The sequence below is a fragment of the Amyelois transitella genome, chromosome 7 (assembly GCF_032362555.1).
Source record: "Amyelois transitella isolate CPQ chromosome 7, ilAmyTran1.1, whole genome shotgun sequence".
NCBI classification, from domain to species: Eukaryota; Metazoa; Arthropoda; class Insecta; order Lepidoptera; family Pyralidae; genus Amyelois; species Amyelois transitella.
The window spans coordinates 9,349,729-9,363,010 of record NC_083510.1 but is presented as its reverse complement, the minus strand read 5'-3'; the positions used below and the strand labels follow the sequence as shown (position 1 = coordinate 9,363,010).

The window sequence follows — 13,282 nt, the reverse complement described above, 5'->3', positions numbered from 1 at the left end:
AAATGAATACATACATACATACATTTTGACAGATCCAACAGTCTTAAAAAGACACGTTAGCTGTTTGGCTTAATTATAGAATTGAGATTCAAATAGTGACAGGTTGTCTGCGAGTAGGAGATGTACACTATGCTTCTCTGATTGAAACACTATGACTTAAAATATTTTGTATAATGAAATTCAACACGAGATTATAAATTACAAACAAATGAAAGTGATGTATGTTAACCGGACATGAACAAAACAGATGACATTTTTTAATGAATAAATAATTTATTATTAATAACTGTAACAGGATTTGGAGAATCCGCCTTTAATATTTATTTAAGCACTAGATTTTACCCTCAGCTTCGCCCGCGCGCCACCTATGAAAAGCAACGAATTCAGAGACTTCATTTTTTTATGAAACTCTTTTCTAAGCATGTACTCGTATATACTATTAGAGAGTAAACCTGCACATTCAGGTAAGCCTATTCAGGCCTAATCAGTAAGTATTCAGGTTACCCTAATAATAGGATTACCTATATCTATAGGTTACCTTAATTAGACAGGAGTTTTGCCATTAATTTAATTTGTTTGAAATGTCATTAATTGGGAATGATCAAAGTAAATTTTATCCATTAATTTACTAACCACGTACTCTTGTGTTCATGTTTCTTCTTTGAGGTAGGTATATTAGTTTGATTGCTAACTGATACTATTTATTTATTAACCGATACTATATACTAAATTAACAACATACATACATATAATCACGTTTATATCCCTTGCGGGGTAGACAGAGCCAACAGTCTCAAAAAAGACTAATAGGCCACGTTCAGCTGTTTGGCTTAATGATATAGAATTGAGATTCAAATAGTGACAGGTTGTTAGCTTGTCGCCTAAAAGAAGAATCCCAAGTTTGTAAGCCTATCCCTCAGTCGGCTTTTACGACATACATGGGAGAGAGATAGAGTGGTCATTTTTTTTTTCTAATGGTGCCGGGAACCACACGGCATTACGGCTGAATTAACAACTATAATTTATTTTATCTATAGGTATTCAATTCAGTTTGAATACATGCATTATACCACATCTTTCCTTTCTCTTATTGTTAATACAGATCTGTCGAACTAAACAAAATTGAAAAGCCTCGTTAAGATTGATGGCTGAATGAAAAAGTTCAGTTTAAGTGTTGTTTCTTTTCCACAAATTTTCAACTTCTTGATCACGTGTAAGCCGTATACCAGAAATTCTTCTGTCATCATAATTACAAAGTAAATAGTGAAGTAGACGTCGTATGTAATTTATCTTAAAATAGCCGATTGTTTTGGGAATCCTAATGAAGCAGCACTAAACACGTGTTGACAAAAATGACGATCGATGCTCATTGACGTATTGTTGACATAACATATTCGCGTCAAATGCTGTCGTAATCTCAGGTAATAAAATTCTTCCTCTTAGCTATAGTCGTGGTTACATCTTCACCACTCTGAAGGGGAACCCGAGGTAAACCCTTGACCACGGATCCTGGATTGGATGAGTCAGGGGTTTTACACGAAGCCACTCCCATCTGATCTCCGCAATCTTCATTCAGCCACGCAAACGATGTTGTGGGCATCAGCTAGTATAAAATAAACCAACTGGAGGAAGTATAGTCGCAAAGTTAGTTATTCACTACAGAAGACAGAAGGATGAGAGGAAGAAAGGATGAGAGAAATAATCAGTTTGAAAGTAATATATTGTTGGACATAAAATAAAAGTATTGACAATAAAATACAATCTGCTCTGACATTTTTTCTAAATAATCAAACCATGACAACCGTTGTGTTGCTATAGCGTACATAAAGAAGGTTGCCTACACAACCAATGAGGTAATTTTACCACTACGAGAAGACATTAATCAATGAATAATAATCATTTCACCATTAAGGAATTCTTTCAAAATTTCAAATATTTTTGGTATTAATCATGCCAAACAACTTAGGAAACAATTCTTATTAGGTAACAATTCATTTTGTTTTTCGTCATTTAATTACATTAAATCGGTCCGATTATGTCATTCACGTGATAATGAACCTGGCAGTGAGAAGTGGTTGAAAACCGGTAACTGAGGAGGTCATGGAATGCGGTGCATTTCCTGTGTCGATTTTGCATGAAGGTCTATGGTACATTGCTTTGACATTTTCTTACTATCATACTTACATACATATTGTCACGTCTATTTCCCTTGCGGGGAAGACATGGCCAACAGTCTCGAATAGACTGAAAGGCCACGACAGCTGTATGGCTTCATGATGGAATTGAGATTCAAATAGTGATTCAAATAGGTTGTTAGCCCGTCGCCTACAAAACAAATCCCTTCTTCGTCTTTTCTTCTTGAGTTAACGAAGAGAATTATGAATGTGGATAAAGCGAAAAAGTATGTAGGAATAATGGGTGGTAGAAAGACATAGTCTCTGCCTACCACTCGGGGAAAGAGGCGCGATATTACACATGTATGTTTGTATCTTTCATATATGTATATATCCTCTTAAGCGAACTTTTCTTTCAGTAGATGCTTATATGGTGAGAGAAACATTGTGAGGAAACTTATAACCCAGGATCATTACAGGCAGCTGGATAACCATAACATCAAAAGGCATACCCCTGGCTTCTCGCTAAGAATGTCAGGATGTTACCTTAACCAATGCTAAGAGGAAGAAGATTCTTACAATGGACCCCAGGCAACGAAGCAACGAAGAAACGCAAGGTTGTCAAAGAGAATAGATTCTTTCTTAGGTAATGAAGAAGTAAGGAACTAATAAGTCTTTATTTTATAGTCTTTTAACTAATATTGTTGTTGAAATTTATGTAAACAATCGCTTCGTTTCATAATAATTGTCATCTGATTAAGTCCACACATTAAATAGTATCAGCCTCTTTTTCACGTGTTACTGGCCAATTGTAAATTGTTACATGTTTTGTTTTTATTAAAGGATTTGAGTGAAAATATTTGAAAATCGAAATTACTAAAATAGAATAATGTCTTACTAGTTAAAACTTCACTAATGACAACTGACACAATTCTTCTTTTTCTTAGTCATATCCCATAATTTAGGGTCTCTCTCAAATTGCAGAAATATTCTCTCTCGAATTCCAAAATTCTAATCGAAAATATGCTTTTGTGTTGTACCTCCTATACTTGTTAAACTTTTCTTTGCCATATTTCGTTCGTCATTACTATAGCTCGATCAACCGTTCTGTACACCTTCCCTTTGGTCTTAATGGGCGACCGACTGAACCCATTTTAATAAACTCCCATATAGTGCCCGAACCCACGTAAAATGTGGAAAAGGGTAACGAATGAGAGACTTCCTTAACTACGTTATTCTAGCTAATATACACATACATAAAACAGACAGATAGAAACTCTAATATCATAAGTTAAAGTGTTTTCTTTTACCAGTTTCAATATTAGTTTTCCGTTTACGACATATACCTTAAGGAGAATAAAGGAATTAAAGAAGAAATCGTAATGCAACTTTTAATTATTTCAATAAGTATTTTCTAACTAACAATTAATCAATGGATTTTTAAGTACAAATGCTAATAATTAACATTAAGTTTACAATAACAACATATTATATATCAATGAATATTCATAGTTCATGTAAGTAATAATTAGGAATGTTCTAGTGAGTGTAAGAAACTTTTCTCATAGATTTTTTTACATGTGTAAAACCTATTTTTACAAACACTACTTAAATTTAGTTGGATACCTTTCATAAATTTATAGGTACTACAAAATCAAGACATTAATAAAATAAACATAATATTTGGTATCATTTTGATGCATTTATACAAATACCCAGGCAAGTCGAGCCGGACGAAGCGTAAGCACCTGTTTTTTCTCGAAACATTTAGTTAAAGGTTTTTTTTTAAAAAAAAAAGAGAAATTGTTGTTGCTTTACAATTTGTCGTCGAAAACATAACGCAAAGTAATTATATTGCCAAGTACTTCTGCCAGCCTTCTGGAAACTTTATTATTTCGCGTAGACTTGCTTGAACCTTTGTCCTATTTATAATTTTACGTTTTTACGCTCTCGGTATAATATTATTGTCTTTCTCATCTTTACCACCCATTTGTACCTTCAGTCATTGTAATGCACAGACCTGGGTGCGTTTTCTAGTAGTTGTCACTAGTACATTGTTGTCCTTAATTGTGATGAATTTGAATAAAAAAGTGAACGTTTTCTTCATATTCCGATACCAATTAATTCTTTGCATATTTATAAATGCTAAGTTGTTAAGTCTTAAATTACAATGTTCTATAATATGATCACTTATTATAATTGATGTAGCATCACATAACTATAATACTTTCTTGTCGGCTACATTAGCTTCAACAACTCCATTTTTGTGTCCATTCAGATGAGATTTTCCGTTAGGACTGTATTTTGTACTATTAGTCACTTTACTGGCGTTCAGATCGCTCCTGTTCTTCAGGTATGACTGGACGTAGAAGTTTCCAAAGAGGTAGATAAGAAGAAATCCATTCATCGTGATGAAGGATAGAAGAATGTAAGACGGAGGGCATTCACTGTAGATGCCGTTGCCAACCGCGTGGACTATGACGATGAAGAATTGGAGCTGAAATAGAAAAAGTATAGTTTAATTAATATTCCACTGATAAGTATGTGTTAATGTTAATTTAGGTTTAAAATATTTATGTAGGCGTTACCACTGTCATATTTAAATTTGTTTTTAGAAAAATTAAAATTAGAAAGAAAACGAAATGAAAATAGTATTTGGTGCTTATTATAAAATTAGCATTTGATTGTGTGGTTTTTTAAAAACAAAAGTTCTCTTTCCCGCTCCCATGAAATTAAGAATGAAGAATTCCGAGATATTTTAAAACTAAAAACTAAACTCGGTTTAAAACCAGAGTTTGATAAACTAAACAAAATGAAACTCACCAACTGCATTGAAGTTATATACTTTTTCCACCACAGATACTTCGACAGCGAAGGGAATGCTGATAGACCATAATACGTGTACATAACGACATGAATGAATGAGTTCAAAGTGCCCAAAAATATAGTGCTGTAGGTCGGTTCAAATTTCAAGGTAAGCCACGTAGCCCATAGCATCATGGAGTGGTGGTACACATGGAGAAAGGACACCTGATTCTGCTTCTTCCTCAAAACGAAGAATATTGTATCTAGAAGTTCCGATAACTTGGCTGCGAAGTATATGTATATGCCGCTTGCAATCTGTAAAGAAATGGTAATTGATTTTAGCTGATTAAGTAAAAGTATTTTTTTAGACTAATATTCTAATTAGCTTGAGCGTCTAATGCGCTTACTCATGTTAAGCAACCCCGGATGAGTCCCCATTTAGATGGGTGACCGCAAGTGGTGCAAAATTTTCTCGAGTTTCTTCGTGTTTAGGAAAGCACGTTAAGCCGTTGGTTTCGGATGGTATAACTAGATGGCTTTCGTAAAGCCATATCAAATACCTTCAGGCGGCCTGAATCTGACACACTACAAACAACGAAAATAAATTGTTTTTATAATTTGATAACACAAAGGTGGAAAAATAACAGAAGGAGAGGAAGACGAAGAACGTTCACAATTTGGTAGATTAAGAATAATTCTAACGACAATATTGCGTGAAGATGCATAAAGAATTAAAATTAGGAGGGAATCAATTGTAGTCTCCGCCTTTTCCTTCAGAAAGTTCTGGACTTTATGTACCGTTTCCTTTGGATGTCTTCCATTAGTTCATATGAAATATACGATAGTCATAGAAAAAGAACGACTGTGAGGAACTTTTTTAACCACGCGAATTATTTTATAATTTTAGGGTAACATTATTCATCTCTGGTTGCATTCTCTTTAATGAGACAGGGTTTGTAGAATGAAATTAGAATTATATTTATGTTCAGAGAGTACAAAATTTAATATAATCAGTTGGACTATGTACTAGGTTCTGTACACGAGTAAAGTTACTTTTTAATATGTTAATGTCACATACGCAGACATTGCAAGCATGACTTTCATTTAATGGTATAATTACTGTTTCATTATTTTCTATTCTGTCTAAGCATTGGGTCAAGTGCCAGAACAAAACAATAGCGTGTTCTAGTTAATTTAATGTTGTTACTGCTTTTATAGATCATAGTTAATTTGTGACATTTCTCATATGTTATATCACGTCTTTCTCCCATACGGAGTACACGAAGCCATAGAATGGAAAAGATCCGAAGACCACATTAAGCGGGATGATGTTGGTATCTTAGATAGAGATTCAGGTCCATCGTCCTATTATTCCGATTTTTGGTATTTTATTATTTTGTATTGCTTTGCTTTTTTTTTTAAAGTAATTTACTTAAGACCTAACCTAACGTATGTTATTTCATATTTAATACATATTTTCTTCTATATAGGTATGACGCATCGCCGGACACGGAAAGTGAAAGAGTTACCTAAATGAATAAAAATAATATATACAATACAATTAAGTAGTAGGAATAATTTTGTTTTTAATTAATTATGCTAGGTTGATTGGCAAGATGTCAATCTTAAGATCTTAACTAATGTATGTTGTTATATTTAATACATATTTTCTTCTATATAGGTATGACGCATCGCCGGACACGGAAAGTGAAAGAGTTAACTAAATGAATAAAAAAATATATATATAATACAATTAGTAGGAATAATTTTGTTTTTAATTCATTATGCTAGGTTGATTGGCAAGATTGACAACTCATTTTAAAAAAATTTGGTTGTAAAGTTCAGAGGTTTAGAAAAAAAATTGTTACGTGCCAGTAAAATTAACTTTGTTTTGAAACTTTATCTTTAGAATCTTATTCTATTTATGCAAATTTATTTAGTTTAATGAGGTGCACCTAACATATTGCGTCATTGGATACATTTGAATAAAAAAAGTAGACAATTTCAAAATATTAATAAAAATAACATAATGTTGATTTCTTTATTTCAAATCGACATAAACAATTAAGTATTTGCTTCAAACATTGTCGTCGTTTCCTAAAATTAAACAGATAAATTACCGTAATCCGACATTGCTGTTGGTAGTTTTAATATTTCACAAAATGTGATATGTCGTTAATTAGTTCAAGTAGGTGATGTGCCAGATTGCTATAGTTTTTCAGATGAACCTAACCCGTATAGAATCATATTTACACATCCAGTTGACTGAATGTGTAGTTTTCAACACGATGTTTTCCCTCGCAGTAAGAGTATCGGCCAGGGGTTTAATACTTAATCATTACTCAGTAAAGTCATTGGTAGGTTTTTAACTTGTGCCACCCAGTGTGTCACACTTTTGATTCGGGTACCTTCTTATGGTCATTTTATTTGTAATATATATTTTATAATTTTTTAACAGACTTTCAGATTTTTTTTTGTATGTCGTGTGGTTCCGTAGTATTTTTAAATTATTTATTATTCGATAAGTTAAACATTGAAGAAAAGCATTTATGTTGTAATGTTCTGATGGGTCATTTTAACGAGTATGGTAGTAGTATCGTTAATATGGTCCATGGTCTAATGCGCACACTGAGTTTCTCTTCAGAAAGGTGATTGTGATTTTCAACAATTTTAACAGTTGAACGTGGCCTTTCAGTATTTTTAATACTGGTGTGTCTGTCTATCCCGCATGGGATATAGACGTGATTAAATATTTATATGTATGTTTGTATGTAAAGTAACTCTTACCTGTTTCATCGTAGTTTCCTTGTCTAAGTTGCATGATAAATGAATGTATCCTATAGGATGCAATAATGACAAACCCTGAAAAATAGATAACAATAATGAAATTATTATTTTTATTATATAAATGTTGTGCATGCCTGCTCAATGGGCTTCTATAATATCTATAATAGTACTTAAATATGAAAGTGTGTTTGTTTGTGACCACTGAACCGATTTACATAAAATTTTGCGTGGAGAAACATATTAAGTATATTGTGGAGTATGGAGAAGGACATAGGGTTCTCTCCACGCAGGCGGAGTCGCGGGCAAATGCAAGTTGTAATTTATATTGGAACTTCGTACGTTTAAGTTTAATCTGTCTAATTTTACGATGAGGTCTGAAGTTTTACAAGAACAATATAAAATACCTATTGCATGGTATAAAGGAACAAATATATTTTTTATGAAAATCCTTATTAATCAGGACACAAAAATAAAATGTTAATGACAATTAAGACACCTCAAAGTCTACTTCGTGAAGTCATGAAGGTTATGATCCTAATAAAGAGCTACCTGGAAGTTAATAAACTTAACCTCTTACTATTATGGTAAAATAATACTAAAATAATAAGTACGTAAAGTTACGTACTTATTATTTTAGTTGGAAAAGTAGGTTTTAATTAAAAATATTTGGAACGGAACAGTATAATTTATTTGGGAAAATGATACATAAAGTCTCTCGATCTTCACTATAGACTAGTCTAGACTAGACTAAATCTAGATTTATGATCCTCTTGGCATTAGTCCCGTTAAGGTCCCACCTGTCTGGAGAGGAGCCCGGGGCGCGCCTGTGACCACGCTTCTGTATTGGGTAAGACAGGTTTATACACAAAGCGAATCCCGCCTGACCTCCGCAACCTTTGCTAGGGAATCTAACCAATTTTGGGATGATGGTTACACATTCATTCGCCTGAATGTGCAGGTTTCCTTACGACGTTTTTTCTCACCACAAAAACATCGGTTAGCAATAAAACGTATGTACATAATAGGTACATGTCTCGCAAAAGGATTTCAGTTCTTTTTAATACCGGCACATCGACCGTTTGACCACTGATGGTCATCGACCGATCCTTATTCTAAATAAGATAAAATTTTGAGAAAACAATGTTTACTTACTCTATGTACAATGTACAGCGAAAATATTACTTGAATTAGATTATATAGAATTAATAATCTATGCAAGCCGAAAGCTGTCCGGTTCTTCATGTAATCAGGGCCTGCTTTCAGCACGAATATAATGTACGAGGCCCATATCGCGAACACTGGTAGCGGTGATTTCATTAGTGGCCAGTCATCTACGTAATCCACTGAAAAATAAAAAGAAATAAGTTAAAACTGAGAAGAATAATTGTGACTTTTAAGCACAGATATCGGAATGATGTGCATCTAGATATGGTTAAATGTGAGAGTTGAGACGTACGTACATGCAATACGACCAATCAAAATACCTATAGTGATATAGTTTTAGAAATTTATTCTTATCGTAGCTGTAACCTGTGTTTTAATTTTCAGAATATTCTAAAATAAAAACAATTCAAAGCTACAATATTCACATGCATCTTTTCATAAATTGCAAGTCAATTCAAAGAATTCATAATAATTTGTTAACTAATTAACCTGCCAATCAGGTGTTTAATTCAATTAAACATTTATGTATAATGTACCTAATTTGTCATTCGAGTTAATGACCAGTTCAAGTGTAATACATTGGCATTGTTTTGGACATAATTTGAATATTTTCATTGGTGTTCGAACTTTGAAAGATTGTGAAATAAGATCATTATTACGAGGTACGACTAGTCTTTGACCGTGTCACGATTTGGCAGCAATTTTAATGATTTTATTTTCAGGCATTCGGAAATTTTAAGTGGTATTTCAAGAATAGCAAAGGTCTAAAGAATAACTTTCAAGGGGTGTGGTCTTATGTTATGAGAAGATCAAAATACCAAATGACGTAAGAAAAACTTAGAAATACTAATTCAAGTTAAGGCCCGTAAAGAGTTCGTTCTGGTTATATATTTATGGTTATTACAACGACGGTTTTGTTATTAATGTAAAAAATACTATCATCAGTACGGTACAATAGGCAAGCTTAATGCTAAAAAAATATATATTTTTTGTTTTTGGAGGGAAATGCGTTTTTACGGCTGACCACTCAAAATTTGTACTAAATACATAAAAAATAATAATTAGATATAAGACAAGGAATAAGTAGGTAGAACCCACGTACCACTATTTCTTGTATCTATTGTTTCTACTCGTAAATGTTTTCTGTGAACAGCGGTACATGAATTAGGTATGAAATAATAAAAATAAGTTACATTTACTAAACACTTTTATATAACTACTATACTGTTGTATATGTATATGTTCTATGACTGGTGCCTATTACTGCTTAGTTTTAAACTTACGTAAAATGTACATTAAATAATAATAATTTCGGTGTAAATATCAATAAGACATAACAAATTGGCATAAAAGCATCATATGACATGGATGTAAATATTGATTTTCGCTGTTTCTTTAACTGACAATAGTATGATGAAGTCCAAGGTGATTTATATTATAACTAGCTTTTACCCGCAGCTTCGCCCACGTGAATTTAGCGTGAATGTGACAAAAAGCGACGTAAATATCAACTATAAAAAGCAACAAATTTAGCGCAAACGAATATTTTTTTTTTTTGCAAATCCCACGGGTTCTTTAGTTTTTACCGGGATGAATAGGTATCTTATGACCTTCTACAGACCCTAAGTTATGTATACGTGATATTTCAAGAAAATTAATTCAGTACAAAAGCCGTGAAGAGGTAACAAACTAACAAACAAATAACTCATTTTCGCATTTATAATATTAGTTGGGATGCGGTGAAAGAAGCAGCTGAGCGATATAGATAGGTATATCACGTTCAATTTATGTATAATATACTGTTTTATGCTACTATATAGTAGATTTTTCCTTAATCTTTATTTTTTAATAAATTGCCCTTTTAATAATCATTTACATACTCTTAGAAATATATTTATTCAATAAAGGTTATTGAAACGATTTCCTACTTTTAATTAATGAATTAATTGTTTTTTTCTTTTAGTTATAAGAAGGTGTTTAAAAATTTTTATAAATTCTGTACCTGACAATGACCTTCACCAAGGAATACAAAACTGCATTCCTTCAAACTGAGTCACATATCCGATTAAGACATTTTATAACATGGCAACTCTTCCTATATAAGTAGAATTACTTATAAAAGAGCTCGTTTAAAACCATAATATTGTAATATTGGTCTAATTTTAAAAGTTTGACTTTTTTTTTACAATTTTTGCTGTCACATTCATTAAAATATTATAATTATTTGTGATAATCAAAAATTCTAATAAAATTGATAATTTGACAGACATTTAATGATACAACTTGCCTTCATTATATGCATATTAGTTTCGCATTATTTAATTGTTAATTGTATGTTAAATTTTAATAAGCAAAATTGCGGTAGGTATCTTTTATTTTATCTTTTAATTACATTTTTTTCTTGTCTATTTAGAATCTTACCATTTTTCGTCGATCTTGAATTAAGTTACGGACACGCAAAATGCCGTGTGGTTCCCGGCACAATATCAAAAGAATAAGACCACTCCATCTCTTTCCCATGGATGTCGTAAGAGGCTTCTAAGGGATAGGCTTACAAACTTGGGATTCTTTTTTGGACGATGGGCAACCTGACACTATTTGAATCTCAATTCTATCATTAAGCCAAAAAGCTGAACGTGACCATTCAGTCTTTTCAAGATTGTTGGCTCTGTCTACCCCGCAAGTGATATAGTCGTGACCATATGTATGTATGTATGTACACGCAAAATCAAAATATTTTCTTCATAACGGACCCTGTTAAATGAATGTAATATAAATATAGCAAAATTATATCAATTCCGATTTTAAAATGGACCTTCCGTTTTAAATTCGGAATTAATATTTTGTAAACATTCGATTTTATCCACGGCAGCCGATATGAAAGTTACGGCCCTTGTCACTGCAGCCTTCGAATCGCTTCCGAGTTCACTTGACGCCTGTACTTACATAATAGGACCTATGTATTCTCATTTTTTTTTAATAAGGTGAATACAAAGGCACGAATTACAGTCGATTCATTCGAATTATGTAGCTGTGTTACCTGACAATTCTATATGATTATTAACTTGGGATTCTTGTCACTATTTCAATCCCAATTCTATCTTTAAGCCAAACAGCTGAACATGGCGTATTAGTCTTTTCAAAATTGTTGGCTCTGTCTATCCCGCAAGGGATGTAAATGTGATTATATCTTTGTATGTATATATTCAATATAATGCTAACTTTGTATCCTTACAGGTGTTAAGGGGTTTTTTTTTAATTTTAAGTTGGACCACACCCCTGATAAAACTTAATTCAAATTAGAACAACAGTTTTCGCATGATGCGAATACAAACATTAGACAGCTCGAGAGAAATTAAAAAATGTACATTGTTGGCATCTGTTGGTCACATATAGATCCTCAATATCGATTTTTGTGAGAAACATGAGATGATGACATTTATCACCAGGCTTAACTTACGTTTCAAATATGTTTTTGTAAAATTATAAATAAAAATAAACTGTATTAATTATAAATGTAAATTAAAAAAAAAAAATACTTACATAGAGACTTCACTTCCCACATGGAATCCGCGACTGTCGAATTTTCTATTTTAAAATCCATATTAAAATTGGAAACCACCGTACGCACAACTCCGTATTCTTAATTCAAAATTATGACGTTTATTTTTTTTTTTATTTAATATAAATCTAGCAAGGGCTAGATTTTTAAACGCGTGTAACTGCGAATGCGCGTAAGTATATAATACTCAGTGTTGTTCTTTAAATAGTATGGCGAAATAAAAATCGGTCTGAAGTTGTAATTGACCTCTTTAGGGTACCGCGTTCACAATAATGGCCGGATTAATAGGAATTTTGTTTGGCATTAAACACTTAATTGCTTTTGTGACGATATTTAAACTAATTTTTTATAGAAGTAGGGTAATATGATAATGACGCGCGTTAGTTATTTTAGTTTCCGCTTTTATTAAATATGCTTCTTCCTTTAAGTTTAAGTCCCGATTGTATCCGTTACACTCTGGAGAGGAGCCCGGGTTATGCCCTTCACCATGAACCCTGGAGTGAGTCATACTTATAGACGGAGCGACTTCCATCTGACCTCCGCAACATTTGCAGGTAAACATACCTAACCCGTATTGGATCGACCATGGTTGCACATTCAATTGCTTGAATGTGCAGGTTTTTTCACGATGTTTTCCGTCACCGTAAGAGCATCGGTAAGTATCTAAACTAATGTACATAATAATTTCGAAAATAGTCATTGGTAGTATTGGCCGAAGTGGCATTCGCCTTTCTGCGCATAATGCATTTTAACCTTATCGATTTGACCATCGACATACATATATCAACATTAAAACATTAAATGACAGATGTTAATAGATGATTTCATTAATAATTGTATGTATATAATT

General features: G+C 32.6%; 1 protein-coding gene across 1 annotated transcript; it reads right to left on the bottom strand.

The window, feature by feature from the left end:
• Positions 1-3,904: 3,904 nt before the first annotated feature.
• LOC106130184 (elongation of very long chain fatty acids protein 4) lies at positions 3,905-12,621 on the bottom strand. Its single transcript, XM_013328960.2, has 5 exons — positions 12,414-12,621; positions 8,859-9,049; positions 7,707-7,781; positions 4,938-5,234; positions 3,905-4,611 (listed from the first exon to the last, which is right to left on the bottom strand). Exons 1-5 carry the CDS (start codon positions 12,472-12,474, stop codon positions 4,333-4,335), a joined length of 903 nt encoding a protein of 300 aa, XP_013184414.2. The 5' UTR covers positions 12,475-12,621; the 3' UTR covers positions 3,905-4,332.
• Positions 12,622-13,282: the final 661 nt, after the last annotated feature.